At 49.6% G+C, this 19,638-nt stretch overlaps 1 protein-coding gene across 1 annotated transcript; it reads left to right on the top strand.

Annotated features, from left to right (window-relative positions):
* Positions 1-314: 314 nt before the first annotated feature.
* On the top strand, positions 315-18,481 carry UPB1 (beta-ureidopropionase 1). Its single transcript, XM_087943021.1, has 10 exons — positions 315-944; positions 1,903-2,074; positions 3,259-3,346; positions 4,606-4,700; positions 5,503-5,664; positions 8,427-8,596; positions 11,310-11,391; positions 13,576-13,618; positions 15,621-15,775; positions 18,285-18,481. Exons 1-10 carry the CDS (start codon positions 844-846, stop codon positions 18,366-18,368), a joined length of 1,152 nt encoding a protein of 383 aa, XP_087799147.1. The 5' UTR covers positions 315-843; the 3' UTR covers positions 18,369-18,481.
* The last annotated feature ends 1,157 nt before the right edge of the window (positions 18,482-19,638 follow it).

Here is a 19,638-nt window from a genome sequence, read left to right as displayed (position 1 = left end):
GGTTGGAGACCCCTGCCTTGGACAATATTTAGCAAGGGGGAGGCAGCTGCTTGGTCCCCAGATGTTGTTCCCCGCCCTCCCCCGGTTTGCCATGGCTGGGGAGGAATGCCCTGAAAGTCCTGGCGCTGCTCAGCCCTCGGACGTCTCTTGGTGGCCCCACCAGGGATGCGACCGAATTAAAAGTTGGATTGGGGGGGTGGGACACAAAATCAGCGGCCTCCGCTTCAGCCCCTCCCGGCCTAATTTCGCCACGCACACACACGGGCGGGCTACACACGCGTGCGTGCGTGTGTCTGGTGAGCGTGGGAAGCTCTGCCCTGCAGCGGGGAGAAGTGGGGGGGCGCGTCGCTCTCCCCAGGGCTGATTCCCACCAAGCGCTCCCCGGGGCTCCGTGTGCGCGGAGTGAAGCCGGCCGAGGACCCCCCTCCCCCCTTGGGGAAGGGCAAGGGAGGCCGCGGCTTGGCTTGGCTTGGCGGGCCGGGAAACGAGTCCGTCTCAGAGGGCAGGGAGGACGAACCCCCCCACCCCCCTCCCCGGCCCCGCTTCCCACCCGCCCCGTCCCAGGCTGGACGCTGAGCTCAGCCCGGGGTCCTGCGCCCGCCCGCCCCGGTGGGATCCGGTCTCCCCGCCTGGAGAGCCGCCCCAAGAGAGCAGGGGGGGGGCTGCCCACGCGTGTCCCGCAGCCTCCGTGACCCGCGGCGCCCGCGGCAGTGGGGTTGGCGGGGGGGGGGGGACGGGAGACGCTCCGCGGGTTAAACGGCGCCCAGGCTCGCTTAATGGTTAACTGGCGGCCGCCTCCCGCGCACAGCCGCCGCGCCGCCCAGGCGGAGGAGCAGAGCAGCGATGGCGGGGCGGCTGGACTCGCTGGAGGGCTGCCTGGAGCGGCACCTGCCCGCCGCCGAGCTGGCCGAGGCGAAGCGGCTCCTCTTCGGGGAGCCTGTCAGGTGCGCCGGGGGGTGCTTGGAGGGACCTTCCGCCCAGAGACCGCTTGGCCCCGGCTCGCTCCGTCCGCTGCTTCGCGAGCCCGACCCGGAGCGCGGCTGGCCGGAATGCGGCTCTCCCTGCGAAGGGGCGTTGCGCGCTCGGAGAAGGGCCAGGCGCGAAGGGCGAAGGAGCGGAGCGGCCCCCGGTGTCCCCCCCCCGGTCCTCCCCCTCGGCCCTGGCAGCTCCAGCTCTGCTGGGCCCCAGCCTGGGTGTGGAGGGCCCCCAACGGGGGAGGGTCTCTCGCCTGCAGGAGCCCTTGCCGGGGGTCCTCACTCCGCTTCAGCAGCCCCGGGAAAGGCCCCTCCCGAGCCCCCTTCCCTTCCTGGGCTTCTGGTGCTGTACTCAGCCGGCCATGATCTCTCCCCCCCTCCGAGATGGAAGGGGGGTCTCTGTGGGGTTTCCCTCCCCTTCCTTGGCCCCCTCCTCCCACTTCCCGCACAGCTGGCTCAAGGCGCAGCTCCTCGCACACGCAACCCCCTCCCCAGTGCTTGTCCAGGGGTGCTGTTGGGAAGAAGCGAGGTGGGGGTCCCACATGACTAGCCAAGTTCACTTTGGGTGTAAGATCCGTTCAAAATAAAGACAAGGAAGCCAAGGTTTGGTTCTGGCTGTGTCCCCCTGGAAATTGTGCCTGGGGTCCCCCTCAAAAGTCAGTGGTGGTTTTCAAAGTGAATAAAAAGGGCTCACCCAAAGCTTAAGGGAGACTTTTAGAAGTTCCTTTCCTGTGTCCCCACTTTAAACATTGGAAACCTCCCTGGCATTTTAGATAGAATGATTGTATTTTACTCTTCTGCCCAATGATACGTTTTCCACGTTTCATTTGGATCTAAAACAAAGTCTCAAGATGCCTTTATTATTTGGTAGGTAATTGCAGAAAAAAAAACAGATGGGCTTTCCTCCTTTCCTTCCAACTTATTGCAGGCCGCTGGATCTGCCCAGGGAGGCTCTCTTGGCAGCTGCGGAGAGGGACTTTGAGCTGCAGGGCCACAAGTTTGAAGCTGCACCAGAGCAGCTGCGGCAGCCACGCCTGGTCCGAGTGGGGCTGATCCAGAACAAGATTCCTCTGGCCACCGACGCGCCAGTCGCCGACCAGGTATAGGAGTTGTGGGGCCTCTTCAAGGAGACCAACGCAGCCGCCTCCGCATGAACCACTCATCCGCAGAGGCCCTCGGCCCCTGAAAGGAAGAGCCCACGTGGACAGCTGGAAACCCCGGAGGGCTCGGTGGGGACAGTGATGCGTGGTGGCGGCCAGGAGGGTGAAAGTGGTCCTTCTTCCTGCACCCTCCACATGTTTTATCAAGTGGGGCAGCTGCCACCTGCTCCTCGCCTTGCAATTTCAGAGAAAAGGGGGGGTGAGATGGTGGGGCAGCCTGAGTTTTGGGTGGGCTCCTTTCCAGGGGTGGGATTCCATCTTTTTTTTACTACTGGTTCTGTGGGCGTGGCTTGCTGGGCGTGGCAGGGGAAGGAGACTGTAAAATCTCCAGTCCGAGGTGGGATTGAGCCGGTTCTCCAAACTACTCCAAATTTCCACTGGGTGGGAACCTGCTGAATCCCACCTCTGGCTCTAGGGCACTGAGACGACAGATACAGGTCCTCAGATACTGTCCACAAAAGATGCCTCCTCCTTCAAAAGGCCACAAAGCAAGTTTGGCCGCCCATCACTGTTGCAAATCATGCAGCCGCCTTCCTTACAATAAATCATCCCAAAGTCATTTTGATGAAGTATAGAACTCAACAGTGGGGACTCTCCTCTTTTTCTCTTCCCTTTTGGTAACCTTCCCGTTACTCAAGATTTTAGCTCTGGGCTTGTGATTTGGGGATGTCCGGGTCCTACGGCCCCTGGGATGCCATCCTGGCTCTGAGCACCAGCTTGAAGGGGAAAAAATGCAGGCCCCCTCACCTTGTCCAACCAGTGGCGAAGGAAGCCCTTCTTGGGCTGAAGAAGCAGAAGTTCCTCGTGATTCCAGGGATGTCCCTGGCAGCAGCTGGACCCTTTGGCATGGGGGGGGGGACACCACCCTATTGCTGGGTTTGGAGTCTTATTCTCCAAATAACTGCTGGCTGTTATTCTCCCAAAGGGCAGGAGTGGGAGAGATGCTCCTTGACATCTTTTAAGAGGCTTTGAAGTGTGGAACTCTCCAAAAAGCCTCCTTCGCAATCCACCCCTTTCCTCACTTGCCATTTTCCTATGATTTTGAGCCAGAGGGGGGAAGGGGAGTAACAGTGATTGATTAACACTCTTGTGTTGCTTTAACCTGGGATGCTGCTCCTGCCTAGGTAACCGCGCTGCACAGACGCATACAAGAGATTGTGGAAGTGGCTGAAGTATGCGGAGTAAACGTGATCTGTTTCCAAGAGGCTTGGAGTAAGTCCCTGTTCACCCTCTGCCCTCTCAAAGAATCGGATTTATAGAGTAATTCAGTAACCAGACGGACGTGGGTCCCATGGAGAGATCTGGAGCGGAAGGACTGCCCTGAGCTAGCGTCCATGAGGGAGTGGGGAGCATGAAATAACCTTGTTGGGCAGGTTTGATTGGGCTGCAGAAGAACAACCCTGTGAGGGGAAATAGGTTCATGATGGCATAAGGCATCCTGGTTGAGGAAGACGAGGGAGGAGGCGGCCAGAAGGCAAAGCTAAAAGACCAGTCAGGAGGCAGGACCAGAAGAGCTAGGAAGAAGCCAGAGGGGGAAAAGGCTCAGGCTGGCTAGATCGAAAGGCCCCTCTTGAAAACTCCTCCCAGGTCCTGCCTGGACCCCCGAGAGCCCGGTGGGAGACAGGATGCGACTCCTCCTGGAGAAGAGGGGTGACTGACCAGGATGAGAGAGACCCCCAGTATGGGGGAGGCTGGTCTTCTTGAAGTTTCCCCCTCCTTCATTCTCAGGGACAAAGTCGGGGCAGTGACTGGGAGGGGGGGTGCTGAGGGGGTGCTGGATTTGGGCAGCATTTGCGCATGGGAAGGGCTTGGCTTCCTGTCACTCGGCCCTGCGTCCAAGTGACAGCATCACTCTCCGAGAACTTGACAGGTGTGGGTCTTCGGCAATTTCTCTTCGAAAGACCGTCAAGCCACCAAAGACGGGATAAAATACTCTGTTGTTTTACGTTGCTGTTTTCACTCTGTTTGTGAAACTGCCTAGAGTCATCTAGGCAAGATGGGCAGCATCTGAGTGGAATGAATGAATGAATGGATGGATTGATAGAGATAGATGACAATGAGAGAGACAGACAGACAGACAGACAGACAGAGGTGGAGAGATGCAGATACCGATTGGCTTCATCAGAGTGAACGCAACAGGCCTTCATGGGGGCGTGGGGGAGGGAAACGACCTGACCTGAGGCCCATACCACAGCATTCCTCTGAAATTCCCTTGTAATATTTTCTGTGAGTTTTGAAATAAAAGGAAAGGCTGTTTTGCAAATACCTGACCTTGATTTTAAGGACTGTAACCCCGCAAAGTCCATGCCCCCCTCGCCTGCTTTAGATTCCCATCTTGGCAGGGGGGGGATTGCGTTGGTGCCAGAGAGGCAGTCAGTCAATATTTACAGGCTTCCTGACCAGTTTAAAAACTTGTTTTGTTTTAACCAGAGCAAAGCTGGCGCTCATGTCTTTTTATGCTCTTTCCCCAGCCATGCCCTTCGCTTTCTGCACCCGGGAGAAACTGCCGTGGACTGAATTTGCGGAATCGGCAGAAGACGGACCCACCACGAGATTCTGCCAGACGGTAGAGGGGCCCTTATTTGCTCCCCACCCCACCCCTGCAAGTGCTGTGCTTTTAAACATTGTCTGCAGCACACCGTTTGGCTCTGCGTAACGTTATGGTGCATCCGTACCCTGCATTTTCTCTATATGTCCTCATCCTTCTGCAAATTGGGAGGACTGTGAATGTCCTTTACTGCAGGAGCTATTTGGGAGTCAGGCCCATTTAACTCAATGGGACATTGGTTTATTATGAGACTGGGAAGAAACTTAACAGTGAGAAATGAATAGCCTGGGGGGGTCCCATTTGGCTTCACGTATTGTTTCAATCAAAAATGGGTGGATAAGATAAGAACGATCTTGAGAAGGAGGAGGAGGAGAGGCTGCACCTTTGCAGCTTTGTGCATCCAAAAGGGAACTTCCCCGAAAATTCATCCTCCCTTCTTGAGGGGGAAACGTCTTGTCCTGTGAAGTGATTTGCTGACAAGATGACCCAAGGGGAAGGAAGAGAGGGGATGTTGTGTAGATCACAAGATGACCCAAGGGGAGGGAAGAGAGGACGTAATTGGATCAATGAAATAGAATACAAAATGCGCTTTCCAGAAAGGACAATAATATAATCCATTCACTCTTAAGTTGCACAGAGAGGATAATTGCTCTGTTGCTAGAAAAAAACGAACGCTGAACACGCTGCTCCCGGTACTGATCTCAGAAGGTGCTGTGCGAAGGGGCGGCTCTGCTCCACAGGTACAGCCAGCTTTCTGAGTGAGCAAACCCCCCCCCCCCAAAAAAGGGCTGCATACAACGTGGCATAATCTTGTTTGCAGCTGGCTAAGAAACACAACCTGGTTGTGGTCTCTCCCATCCTGGAAAGGGATGCTGCCCACGGAGGGACACTGTGGAATTCAGCTGTGGTCATTTCCAGCTCTGGCTGCGTGTTGGGGAAGAGCCGGAAGAATCACATCCCCCGGGTGGGCGACTTCAATGAGGTGAGTTGTGGGATGGCTGGAGGGGAACAGGGGGACCCCAGCTGCCTCTGCGGGGCTGGCGCTTCGGGATCTGGGGTGGCAGGAAAGCATTCCCAGGACTGGGAACGGTGGTGGAGAGGGAGCCGTGTCCTGGCTTAATCCCCACAAGGGAAAGTAGCCGAGGGGAAGGCAGAGATCTTGGAGCAGGCAAAGTTGGGATGATGCAGCTAAGCAGCCCAAAGGGGGGGAAAAAAACCGGCATCCAGCAAGCCGAAGCTGCCATCATCTGGCGGGGTGGGGGAGCCTCTCCGGACCTGGGCATTTGGTGAAGGATAGAGGGCGTACGGTGTTTGGCTTTGAAAGGGCTCCAGGATAACTCTGGATCCCATTGGGATGGCAAAACTGCAGGCTTAAGGGTGAGATGGGCTGTTTTGAGGATTTGAGGTTCCAGTCAGAGGAGCCGCATCAGGAGGGGCTCTTGAGGGATGGAGGGGGGGAGCCCTGGGGTTTTGCAACAGATGCCGGGACCTGCAATTGCCTCATCAAGGTCCAGCGAAGCCAGGAAGGTGTTACCATGCCAGCAGTGGCGTGAAAGGCCCGGATCTCCTGCAGGGCAAAGGTTCTCTGGAACAGATGCCATTTGGCCTCCCTCTCCTAACCAAGTGGACAAACAACAAGGAAGGAACCAATGGCCAGCGGATCTCTAGTGAGGAGAGGTGTATCCCCCACCCCCCTCGGCAACCGGGGACTCAATTAGAATAGTTCCCTCCCTGGAATATTTTCCAGGTTTTTTTTTACCAGCTGTACAGAAAGTTCACTTTCTGCTGCAGGTTTATTTTTATCCAGGCTCAGACCGCGACAGTGGAATCAACCCCGGGCAAAGGGCAAAGCCTCCAATCGCCTGAGCATTGAGGCCAACCTGTAAGCTATTGGGGAGCCAACCCACCAAGCGGCTCTGGGTGCAAGCAGACGTTTAGCTTAGCCAAACATCCAGCTTCACCACCCCCACCCGCTCCAGACACGCTGCCAAGCATTGCCAGTCGCTCTCCCTTAACCGCAGGGACTTCCTGGGAATGTGGGAGTGCTCAAAATGCCTTCTCAAGCATCGGGCCTGGGATGAAGCCATGCATTTTGGAACCAGATTGGTGCTCAGCAGCTCTCCAGATTTCATGTGGAAGTGAGAAACAGGGCTGGGGAAGGGTCTGCAGGAAGAGGATGTGCATAGAGGTCAGCCCTATGAACAGCTCAATCCTGGTGGGGGAGGGTCCTGTAGATGGGGCCGGACATAGACTGGGTAGGGATTTATTTGTGCAAAGTCCAGCAAAACAACTGAAATTGCTCTTGGAAGAAATGGGTAACGTTTTCTTTAGATATTCTGAATATTTTCAGAGGCAGCCACACAGCTCTTAGCACCAGCTTAGAGCTATGTAGCAGCAACAAAGGGTTAAATGGATGAGAGAGGGGGGGCTGAAGTGAGTCCCTCCACCTGCTCTGTGTACTAACTTGGCTTGTTTTCCTGCTCATTAACATTTTTTTTCAAGGAAGGAACGGAGTGTATCTAGAGAGATTCTAGAGAAGCCTTTGCAAATAATGAACTTGTATGTAATGGATTAAACACAGTGAGCAAACAAAATGTTTGGGAGGCTACAAATTTAATAAAGAAACTAAGGAAAGAAAGCAAAGGGGAGACCGAAGTCACCATTTCTGCACCAACATTTGAAATACGGGTAACAACATGAGCTGAATATCATGAGGCACAAAGACCGATCAAGGACCCCAAGATCCCACCAGAGAAATGGTGTGGACACCTTGAACCAGAGGAAGATGCATCAGAAAAGGGGGTGGGGAAGTGTCGAAGTCCTGGACACGGCCACTCCTTTAGGGTCATGGGAGCGTGGAAGGCGTCTGGGTTAAGGCAAAAGGGCAACCTCATAGGAAAGAGGTCTTGCTGGGAGTCCACTACACACCACCAACCAGACTCGGAATAGTTATTCAAGCGATAGCTGAAGCTTCAAAACCCCAAGAAGTGGCTGCAATGGGAGATTTCAATCACCCAGACATCTGTTGGGAGGCTAATTCACAAAGCTGGGGATTGCAATCTCACCTGGGTCATGGAGGCGCCTGGGATCAGTGGGGCACTGGGAGAAACGCCAGGTGTCCTATTTAGGGAGGTCAAATATACTGTAGGATGCACACAAGGCTTGGAAACACGATGTCTTGGGTGCAAGAGGGCTGCTGGAAAGCCCTCACACCCAACAGCAGAGCCACAGTGGAAAAAGCACTGCATTAAAGGAAGGGGAAGGTTTTGCCCACCCCTCGCTCAGCCCTGGTGAGGCCATACCCGAAGCATCGTGGACGATTCTGGCCACCACAGTCCCAGAGACTTATTGGCGGTCAGAAGACCTTCCAAGATGACCCAGGCCTTGAGGACTGTCTACAGGAGAGATGCCAGGGCCCAGTTACATGAAAGGGGGTCCCAGAGGGGCTATTCCCCAGGCCACTGGGAAATCTAGGGCCAGAAATAAGGGGTGTCAGTTGCAGCCACCTAGACTTCATTGAAATGTAAGAAGAAAGCACTTTTGGCAGGAAGTGCTGCTCTGGGGAGGCGAGGCCCACCTGCAGAGGCTTGTGGGTTCTCCATCTTGACGTTGGTGAGAAGAAGCCAGGCCTGGGCCATTTAGGCGTGGCTTAATAACGCTCTTCCTGCGGAGGGTGGGAGTGCAAGAGGCTCCGGGGTTCTAACCGTGACTTAGTCCTGAAGTGTCAGGTCAACTCTTTTGCAGTCGAGATATTATCTGGAAGGGGACCGAGGACACCCAGTGTTTGAGACGCAGTTTGGGAGGATCGCGGTGAATATTTGCTTTGGTCGCCATCATCCCCTCAACTGGCTCATGTACAGTTTGAATGGAGCAGAGATCATCTTCAACCCTTCGGCCACTATTGGCAAACTCAGGTATAGTTACCATCTTCCTTTTTGTTGTGGTTGCAGAAAAATGGGAAAAAAAACAGTTGGATTAGATGCCACGAATGGCAGGATTTTGCAGCTTCCTGATGAGAAGGCATCCAGGTAGTCTCTTGGCCTGGACTCAGGACTTACCTTGTCTCCAGACGTTCAGGTCTTCCCATCTATTCTGCAGCACTTCCGGGATCTTTGCTTGGATTCCCGAGAGGACGGCTTGTGTCCTTCTGCCCCCTTCAGCCAGGAGAGCCAAAAGGAAGCCAGGCAGAAGGAATTCTCTTGGATCTGCTTCTCGCCCTGAGGAGAAGTCTGGGAGCCTTCTCCAAAACAATCAGTTTAATTTCCCTGTTCTTCCTCTCTCTATCCCTCTATCATCTCCCTCTCTCTATCCCACAATCCCTCTATCATCTCCCTCTGTCTCTCTCTCTCTCTCCTGGGTTTAACTGATGCCTTTGCAGGAGCCCAGACAGCATCTCAGCTTCAAAAATTCCAGTGCAGCTGGTAGTTCTCCTGACCCCCTTTGGGCTTTTACAGCCATCTGGCCAGTTCTCCAAATACTGCAATGCAACAAGACAAGGGGGATGTGCCCCATTTTGTGACTCTTAACGGGATATTCCTTGTCTCACGATGGGATTTCTCCTGTTAAGACTCTCTCGGAGAAATGGGCCCCTCCAAAGCTGACCAGCATCTGCGCTAGCATCAACATCAGTGGCATAAAGCAGCACAGCTACAGTAGGCGGATTACAAGTTTTACACGTGGAATCTTTTTTTTTTTTTTTTTTGAAAATTTTATTTGGGTTTTCACAAAAAAAAACATAATACAAATAAAACATCTTTTTTTTTTTTTTAAATAGCATGGCCCCGGGTTACACTTCTTCATACAGACACAAATTCAATTTCATGCTCATTCTTTGTTCTATTCTATATCTTATTACTGTTTTACATTTTCTACATAGTTTTTCCCCTCTTTTAATTTTCTCAACTTTATTTTGATTATCTCATCTCAATTCCAAATCATTATATTTATACTTTTGTCTGTCCTGTTTCAATTTCATATTATTTTTTCTCATTAAACAAATCTTCTCCTGTAGTTGCTAATTGGAGTATGACGCCTTTATATCTTTTAATTTTATCCATTCAACTCTTATTTAAGCTTCAATGTATACCTTTAAGATTATAACATTCAATATAATACATAACTTTCAATCGAATTCTGCTTGGTACATTCTTAAAATACACACTATCTTCTTAAAAAGATTATGTATGTATGTATGTATGTATGTATGTATAGATGTATGGCATTCAGCTTTGTTCGGGTATTTTCCACGTCATTGTAGTTGTGCTTTAAAGCACAACTACAATGACGTGGAAAATACCCGAACAAAGCTGAATGCCATACATGTAAGTACCCTCGAAAACTTAAGAATATATATATGTGTGTGTGTGTGTGTAAATAAAACACTCATTCCATTCCAATTCAATTCTATCATTAATATTCATTAACATCTTAACATCTTTAACATTTCTTTTCAATTAAATATCACACTTCCTTGGGAACACTTATAAACTTTCCATAATTAATTTTTTTCCATATTTCTTTTCACTTATATTTTATAAATCATTAATAATAATTAAAATGTTCCCATCCTTTCCTAATTTAATTCTCTCATTCACTTTATTTCATTTGTTTATTAACAAGCATTACGTGGAATGCTTTTTCATGTAAGGAGGCTACGTTACAGGAATGCAAAAGGTTAAACCGTGATAGAGCCAAGATGCAACCTTTTATTATTATTTCACCTGTTACTGTGTGGGGTAAGCACCAGCCTCCCATCCAAGATTATGCAGGAAAGGTAAAGGAATGCTTCATTAGCCTTTCTCGAGTTCACCCATAACCCTGCAGATAACTAGTTGCAGGCAGGTTCCTCCTGATCATGTTTTATTAACTTTATATACTGGTTGCTGTTTCAGATGACAGATTTCTTAGACCATCATGTTTCTTCCAAGAAGACCCAGAGGAGCCCCCTCCCCACCAGTTGAGTTTGGAAGTTGGGTTTCCCTCATAATTTTTCCCTATCTCTTCTTCAGCTGTTGGGAGGGGAAATAAAAGCCTAAATCATGGTTTGGATCAGCCCAAACACACCTGGCAGAGGTCCTGGGGGATCAGTAGAATTCAGGAGGCCCCTGTGTTGGTTGGGTGGATAAATGCTGACCCAGCTGTGGTTCAGGTGGCCCTCAGGCCACCACTGCTTTGGGAGAGTCAAGGGTAAATCTTGGCACCTGCTCGCAGCTGGGCTGTCATCCCAACAGTGATGACTTTGTGAATTGGACTTTCCTTGAAAGGTGCCTGAAAAATGTTCAGCTGGTGCAAAACGTGACCCTGGGGTCCCATCAGAGAGAGTTTTGCTGGCTTTGGCTTTGCCCCGAGGCACAAAGAGGAATGCCACACTCTTCCCACAGGGCTCTGCTATGCTGAGTGCCCCGTTGCCCAGGGGAAGCAGTGGTGGCCTCCTCAGAGGGGCTCCTTCACGGAGTCTCACCCTTTTCTGTAGCTCCTGGTTTCTATGGGTTTCAGGTTGATTTTTTTGCTCCTGGTTATTATTCAGAGGTTTGCCGCATTTTATTGTAGGCCTGTCAGGGTGCCCTGTGCCCAGTTCATGGCCAAAGAAGCCGCCTGGGTGGAAGAAAATATAATTTTCTTTTACAGTGAATCCATGTGGCCCATCGAGGCAAGAAATGCCGCCATTGCCAACCACTGCTTCACCTGTGCCATCAACCGCGTGGGGACGGTAAGGCCTTTCAGTTCTCCTTGGCCAAAGATTTGGGTTTAGAAACTGTGGCTTTAGAAAAAATGGTCTTTGCAAAGTTATCTTGGGTGTCAAATCCTTATGCTGGGGGTGGGTGGGTGGGTGGGGGCTCATGCCAGCCAGTCTAAAGTGCTTTGTTAGTGGCTAAAAGTCTCTTTCTGCTAAACAGAACCACACTAAATATGGAGCAGTTAACACAAAACATAGTTGATTTAAGGGACAACAGAATTCTATATATAAACAAATATTTAATAAACCCTTGGTATAGACACGTGTGTATGCTGAAGTCCACAAGGGAAGTGCGTGTTTGTGTGGGGAGCATTCACACTCCTGCTGTCTCCTTCCCACCATTTCTGGGGAGGGAAGTGCCCCCTCCTGCTGAGCAATCTATTTTATTTATTTATTTATTTGTCAAGCGATTATAATATAACAGGTATAAGTAAAAACATAGGTATGAATACATGGATACATATAAGAAAAATAGGACAGGGACGGTAGGCACGTTGGTGCGCTTATGCATGCCTCGTACAAACCTCTTAGGAAAGGGGTGAGGTCAATAGTAGACAGTCTAAGGTTAAAGTTTTTGGGGTTTGGGGAAGAAACCACAGAGTCAGGTAGAGGATTCCAGACATTGACCACTCTGTGGCTGAAGTTGTATTTCCTGCAATCGAGCTTGGTGCGGTTTACTTTGAGTTTGTATCTATTGTGTGCTCTTGTGTTGTTATGGTTGAAGCTGAAGTAGGACATTGCAATATATAATTTTATGTACTATACTTAGATCGGACCGAAGGCGGCACAGTTCTAGGTTTTCTAGGTCTAGAATTTCGAATCTGGTGGCATAAGGTATTCTGCAACGAGTAGAGGAGTGGAGAACTCTTCTTGTGAAATATTTCTGGACTTTCTCAACTGTATTAACATCAGATACGTAATGCTGGTTCCAGACTGATGAGCTGTATTCGAGTATTGGTCTAGCAAATGTTTTGTATGCTCTCGTTAGTAGTGTGATATTACCAGAGAAAAAGCTACGTAAGATTAGGTTAACAACTCTTAATGCCTTTTTGGCTATGTAGTTACAGTGGGCTCTGGCACTTAGATCATTAGAGATGAGAACTCCAAGATCCTTGACAGAGTTTGGATCATCAACAAGGTCTCGACTATTCAGCCTGTATTTTATTTTCTGATTTTTTTTGCCAATATGTAAGACAGGGCATTTATTTGTTGAGATTTGAAGTTGCCATTTGTTTGACCATTCTGATACATAGTCGAGGTCTTTTTGAAGGGTAGCAGTATTGTCTGTGGTGTTGAACAGCTTTACATCATCTGCGAAGAGGACGCAGTTGCTCTTGATATGATCACAGAGATCATTTATGTAGAGTATGAAGTTGGTCCTAGAACATTGCCTTGGGGGACACCACTGTTGACAGGTACAGAATTTGATAGGACGCTTCCAATTTTGACCATTTGTCATCTGTTTGACAGGAATGCTTCTATCCAGTTATGCAGTTGTCCAGAGATACCATAAGATTTTAGTTTTAGGAGTAGTTTGTCGTGTTCCACTGAATCAAAGGCTTTACAGAAGTCTATGTAGATTGCGTCTATTGCTTTGCCCTGACCGGGTTGTGCAGTCCATATGTTTTTGCAGCGTAAGAGTTGCAGATTGCAGGATAGTTTTTTTTTTCTGAGAAACTCTGAACAAATCTTGCCCTTTCCTTCCTTCCCTGCCATTCAGACAGGCTGAATGTCAATCACAATTCTGATCGTTGCCCAGAGGAGGGGAGGTCAGTCCTCTTCCTGGAAGCTCCAGGCGCCTCCAGTGTCCCCAGGGATCTGGACCCAGTGGGGGTGGGGAGGGGCAGGTACAGGCCCTTCTGCTCTCCATGTTCCCTTCTCAAAGCCAGTAGCAGCTGGAGAAGAGGAATAAATGCTTCCAAAGCGGACAGAAGCCACTGGATGCACAAGGATTGCTGGCTGATGTGCCTCCTGTTTTCTTTTGAATAGAGATGGGGACCTGTGACCCTTTGTAACTTGCAGATTTCAACTCCTAGAATTCCTCAGGAATTATGGGAGTTGAAATCCACAAGTCATAAAGGGGCCTTAGCGCACCAGCACCCCCCACTTTACAGGTGTGTGTGTGTGTCTCAGTTTGTACCTCTTGGCTTCTCACAGGAACTTTTCCCACATCCCTTTACATCTGGAGATGGAAAACCAGGTGCGTATGGCTTTTTCCCTGGGGAGGGCAGATGTGCTGGCTGGCAACTGCAGGGGCTCCTCCTCACCTCCCTCTCCAAGTCCTTTGAGGGCTAAAATCTGGCGGGAGGAGGAGGATGCCAAGTCAGCTATTTCCTCCACCCACCTGCCCTTTTCCCTCCTAAGAAAGTATATTGACGGTAGCTGGGAAACAGCAATGGAAATACATGAGGTTACGAAGAGGCAACTGGACTTTCTGGTTGTTCTTTGAAGACATTTCGCTTCTCACTCAAAGAAGCTTCTTCACCTCTGAGTGGAAGGTGGGGAATGGAAGGATTTATACTTCTTGAGGAGAGCTGATCCTTTGCATCGTTTTAGCCAGTCGTTAAGGCCACCTGGAGGTTTGTCTGTCACCAGGGTGCAAATAGCTGAAGAAGCTTCTTGGATGAGAAGTGAAATGTTTGAAAAACCAGAAAGTCCAGTTGCCTCTTGAAAAAGCAGCTTTGGGACAACCAGGACCATGAACTGAGAATCTCAACAGACAATTAGGTTACAAAATACGGCATGGGAGAAGAAAGAGCCAAACGCATTATTGCTTGGGAAAGTGAGCGTGAAAAAAAAGTCTAGAATTGCCATTGATCGCAACCTGATCACGACCCGGAAGTAGAACAAATTTTCCCTCTACTTTCCATGAATTAACTTTGGCCGGTGATGAATATTGGGCTTCTGAAAAGAACTCAGGCAAATTAGAAAGGCTTCCGTGAAGGACAGCGATGATGAACAGACAACCAAGAAACGTGTCAAGAGGACAGATTGGGAGAATCAGGGTAAAGTTGGGGGTGAAGGACTCAGGGTGGGAATAGCCAGTTGAAGCCCATCCTCAACTGTGGAGACTCACTTGATGGCTACGTTCCCTCTCCCCCCTCCTTCCCTCTCTCTCTCTTTCTTTCTCTCCTCTCTCTCTCCCCTCTCTTTCCGTTTCTCTTTCCTCCCTCCCTCCCTCTCTGCAACCCAACCTATCTTGTAAGGACATTGTAGGAGCATTTGGAGGGGGGGGCTACTTATATCCCTCAAGCTGAAGAAAAGGTCCCCCGTGTCAGTCTGATGGGTAAAGGGCAAAAAAAGACCCCCAAGGAAAGATTCCTGAAGAGCAGATAGCAGCTGGAAAGAAGTCACAGCAGCCAGCAAAAGTCCCTGGACAGTCCCAGAGGGCAGGATTAACGGACTTAAGAGACCGGAAAGCAGATTGCGATATAAAAAGCCTTTAAAAAGGAGCACTTGGAAAGCTGGAGGCTCTCTTCATCTTTTCTCCGGGGTGCTGGAATTTGGAACCTGGTGGGCAAGGGATGGACTTGTTCTTGCGAAATCGTGTCCGAACCATTGCGACCTTCTGGACCACGTTCCCCCCAGGCCTCCCTGTCCTCTACCATCCCCTGGAGTCCATTTAAGATCACACCAACTGGTCCAGTGACTCCATCCATCCGGCTCCTTCTCTGCCATCCTCTTTTCCTCCTTTAGCGCTCCATCGTTCCCAGCATTACGGCTCTTTTCCAGTGAGTCCTTCTTCCTTCTCGTGAGGTGGCCAAAGTCTTTTGAGTTTCACCTTCAGGATCTGGCCTTCTAAAGAGCAGTCAGGGTTGATCTCCTCTGGGACTGACCGGCTCGATCGCCTTGCAGTCTCAGGGACTCATAGGAGTCTCTCCTCCAGCATCAGCGTTCAAAGGCCTCCATTCTTTGGCACTCAGCCTTAAGGGATGGACCAAGGGAGTTTAAATCAGGGGTGTCCAACCTTGGCAACTTTAAGACTTGTGGACTTCAACTCCCAGAATTCCTCAGCCAGCTTTGCTGGCTGAGGAATTCTGGGAGTTGAAGTCCACAAGTCTTAAAGTTGCCAAGGTTGGACACCCCTGATTTAAATGATCCCCAACAGGAGAACAATATGGCCGCATGCAATCATCGTTCTCTGCTGTGGTGGATCTCTTTGTTTATTATTAATAAAACCATTTTGTTCTCTATTGATGAAGCCCATCATGACTTGGGGTATTTTTATGGCTCGAGTTACGTAGCCTCTCCAAATGGAAGTCGGACCCCAGGACTGTCACGAACCCGAGACGGCCTGTTGGTGGCAGAGATGGACCTGAATCTTTGCAGACAAGTTAATGATGAGTGGAATTTCAAGGTAAGACTTTTCCCATCTCTCTAAGCTGTTCGGTATGAATGTCTGGCCAGGGAAATTGGATCTCCTCTAAACCCGAGGAGGGAAATGCTCCCTGTGAAGCACCAGAGATGCAGCCGAGGCTACACTTGGACTGAACGGTCATTATGGCTTTGAGCACTTTCTCTGGCCAAAACACCTCTGACCAGTCTCAGCTTCAGTGCATTATTGCATTATTGCATTAATGCATTAATGCCATCTTGCATTATTTCAGAAGAAACCCAGAACCTTCACATAGTGCAAAACATGTTTGGAGTCTTAGTGGACACCAGCTAAATATGAGTTAACAGTGTGCGGTGGCAGCCAAAAAAGCCAATGCAATCCCAAATTGCATCAACAGAGGGACTGAATCAAGATTAAGGGAGGTACTAATAGCACTCTATAAGACCTTAGTAAGACTGCACCTGGAGTACTGCATCCAGTTTTGGTCACCACACTATAAAAAAGATGTAGAGACTCTAGAAAGGGTGCAGAGAAGAGCAACCAAGATGATTAGGGGACTGCAGGCTAAAACATACGATGAACGGTTGCAGGAACTGGGCCTGGCTAGTCTAGGGAAGAGAAGGACCAGGGCTGACACGATAGCAGTCTTCCAGTATCCGAGGGGCTGCCACAGAGAGGAGGAAGGGGCCAAGCTGTTCTCCAAAGCACCTGACGGTAGGACACAAAACAACTGATGGAAACCGAAAAAGGAGATATTCAACCTGGAAATAAGGAGGAATTTTCTGACAGTGAGAGCAATCAACTGATGGAAGAGAAGTTGCTTTCAGACATTGTGGGAGCTTCATCACTGGAGGCTTCCAAGAGACTGGGCTGCCCTCCGTCAGAAATGGTGTAGGGTCTCCTGCTTGGGTGAGGGGTTGGACTAGATGACCTACAAGGTCCCTTCCAACTCTGTTAATCTAATTTAATGTAATCTAAATGTCTGGGAGGCTCCAAAGCCATAGCCCTCAGACTTATATACTGCTTCATAGTGCTTTACAGCCCTCTCTAAGCAGTTTACAGGGTCCTCATTTTACCAATCTCGGCAGGATGGAAGGCTGAGTCAACCTGAGTCAAGCTGATCAGAATCAAACTCCTGGCAGTGAAATGCAGAGTTAGCCTGCAGCAGTGCATTCTAACCACTGTGCCATCATGGCTCAAAGAATTACAACCAGGTCTTGCTGATCTGTATCTTATGCTAGCCTTTTTATTGTGACTGGAAAGAATTTGGAGGCCAGAGTCGTGGGGGAAAAGTTGGCAGGATACAACTCTTCCCCTATCAGCATCCTATATTGCAAGGATCTCGGGAGGATCGATTTTGTAGCACTTGGTCCTTTTTCAGATCTGCTTCATCGTCACGTCTATTTATGGGAGATTTTACAGACCAAACACATTGTTAGGATGACCTTTGCCCCCCCGCCCCCCCCCCCAGAATTTGGCTGCTGTGGATTACACCCCCACCTCCATCCCCCATAGGTGGCAATTGAGATCCCTGGTGCCGATGGAGCCTCTCCCAGAACGTTGCTGGTGGGAAAGCAAACACCTTCCTGGACTTCCTTCTTTAGAGCTAAGGGTCTCCTGTTCCTCTGGACAACCTGTTCTTATCTGGGTTATGTCCCCTCTACCCTTTGAGTGATTCTCCAGGGCATAAAACGGGAGACTGACCCTTCGGGAGGGTTGATATAAAGGTTTTCACACATTCAATGTTCCCATGACGGTGCTGTTGCTGTGGACAATGTGGCCCCGTTGAGAGCTATTGCAGAGTAGTTTTGGGGACCAGTGAGAGCTAATCACGAGACCCCCAGGAAGCATCTCAAGATGGATTTGTAACTGGCTGACAAATCATACTCAACGAGTAGTCGTTAACGGTACCGTGTCTACATGGAGGGAAGGACGCAGTGGGATACCACAAGGTTCTGTCGTAGGCACAGGGCTCTTCAGTATCTTCATAAATGATTTAGATGAGGGGATAGAAGGGGAATTCACCAAATTTGCGGATGAGAATACGCTGTCAGGAATAGCCAACACAAACCCAGAAGACAAGCTCAGGATCCTAAAGGATCTTGACAGATTTGAACAAGGGACCCTATCTGACAAAATGAAATTCAGTGTGGAGAAAAGCAAGGTTTTTACACCTGGGCGGGAAAAACCAAAGGTACAAGTACAGATTAGGCAAAACCTGACTCAAAAACAGTAACTGTGAGAGGGGCCTTGGGGTCTTCGGTGGATGATCAATGCAATCCTAAATTGCATTAGCAGAGGGATTCAATCAAGATCACGGGGGTCACTACGATCACGTGGAACCATTCGTTTTATGAAGCATTTGATTAAATTAATCCTGGAAAACTGGACCTCCTTTTCCGCCACTAATGTGAATATTTGTTAGCAGGGATTGCTTAAAAAAAAACAACGCAGCCCCCAAAGCGCCTTCAGGCCTAGGGGCTTTGCAGCAACAGCTGAAAATAGCAGTTTATTTCTCTCCCTTTTCCAGATGACTGGAAGGTACAAGATGTACGCTGAGGCACTTGCTGCCTTTGTCCAACCCAACTTCGTGCCCAACGTCATCCGAGAGTGACGTCTCTCAGTGGAGGAGGCTCTTCTCCGGATGTTCCCATCTTTACAGGAATGGCCTCTTCTTTCCAAACGGTCTCCTCTCTTATATTAAAAGCTCCCTTCTCAGATGCAAAAGGCGTGTTGTAAATGGGGCATGGACTCTCTCCCATTCGATGGAAATATTTGGTCCCATCCTGTCCTAAAAACAATGATAAAATGCCTTTGATGAAGGTGGGATGCACCCAAGTCAGAAAGGCAGCTATGATAAAGATCTGGTAGATGATGCCAAGGAGGGAGACCCTGAAGGGGGGAGGGATGGAACCCAGAAGACAGGAATCTGTTTCCACGCAGGATCTCCAGAGAGAAGGGCAGAAATTAATGCTTCATTGAGGCAACAAGCACAAAACACCGAGAACAGGATGGAGAGGATTACTAATGAAATAATATTTCATTGACACTCATCTGAATATGTGCGTTATTCAGGGGACTGGGGGGGCACGAATGAACCTCCAGGTGGTCTCAGCAACTCTCAGAGAGAGTACTAAACGCCCGGATGACTGCAAGGAATATAAATCCTTCCATCCTCCACCATTTGGTCAGAAGTGAGGAGGCTTCTTGGATGAGAAGTGAAACGACTTCCAAGGAAAAACAAAGTCCAATTGTCTTTTGAAAAAAAACAAAAACATGCCTTTGGGACATTTATGAAATGCATCTGTATCCCAACTCCCAGCAACACTGGGTCTTTTGCAAATTTCTTAAAACATTGAAAACAAAAAGGAGGTTGAGTGAAGATGGCAACATGCCAAAACCAGATCAGAGCCAGCACACATACACACACACCCAGCCCAAAGGGAGCTCCAGGCCAAAGCAGGGGTGGGATTCTACCGGTTCGCACCTATTAGGAGAACCGGTTGTGAGAAGAAATTACTGGCCTAATCCTGTAAGAAAGGCAGGAAGGAAACATTATGGTGTTGCTTACAGAAACTGCCTCTCCGTTAACCCTTATTACATTCTTGGCAGGACTAGACTTCCTGTCTCAGGAACTTCTCTGGAGTTTTTTTCCCCTCCTTTGCTGGTACTTTGCTTGTATGGAGTGACCATTCAAAGTTACAATGGCACTAAAAAAAGTGACTTATGACCATTTTTCACACTTACGACTGTTGCAGCATCCCCACAGTCACGAGAGGCCAGGCGAGGAGATGCGTGCCTCGATGTGATATTGAGTTGGCCACACCCAGCCAATAACATGGCCACCAAGCCATGTCCACTGAGTCACATGACCACCAAACCAC

Source organism: Notechis scutatus, chromosome 13, assembly GCF_049901735.1.
Source record: "Notechis scutatus isolate UNSWTSFEM ecotype Mainland chromosome 13, rNotScu1.2, whole genome shotgun sequence".
Classification (NCBI taxonomy): domain Eukaryota; kingdom Metazoa; phylum Chordata; class Lepidosauria; order Squamata; family Elapidae; genus Notechis; species Notechis scutatus.
Note: the sequence above shows the minus strand (reverse complement) of the source record. Positions and strands in the feature narration are given on the sequence as shown.

Bases quoted from the DNA above. Each gene is read 5' to 3' on its own strand.
- UPB1 (XM_087943021.1), top strand. From the start codon at position 844: ATGGCGGGGCGGCTGGACTCGCTGGAGGGCTGCCTGGAGCGGCACCTG. The intron at 945-1,902 runs GTGCGCCGGGGG...AACTTATTGCAG, and splicing joins CTCTTCGGGGAGCCTGTCAG to GCCGCTGGATCTGCCCAGGG. The intron at 15,776-18,284 runs GTAAGACTTTTC...TCCCTTTTCCAG, and splicing joins ATGATGAGTGGAATTTCAAG to ATGACTGGAAGGTACAAGAT.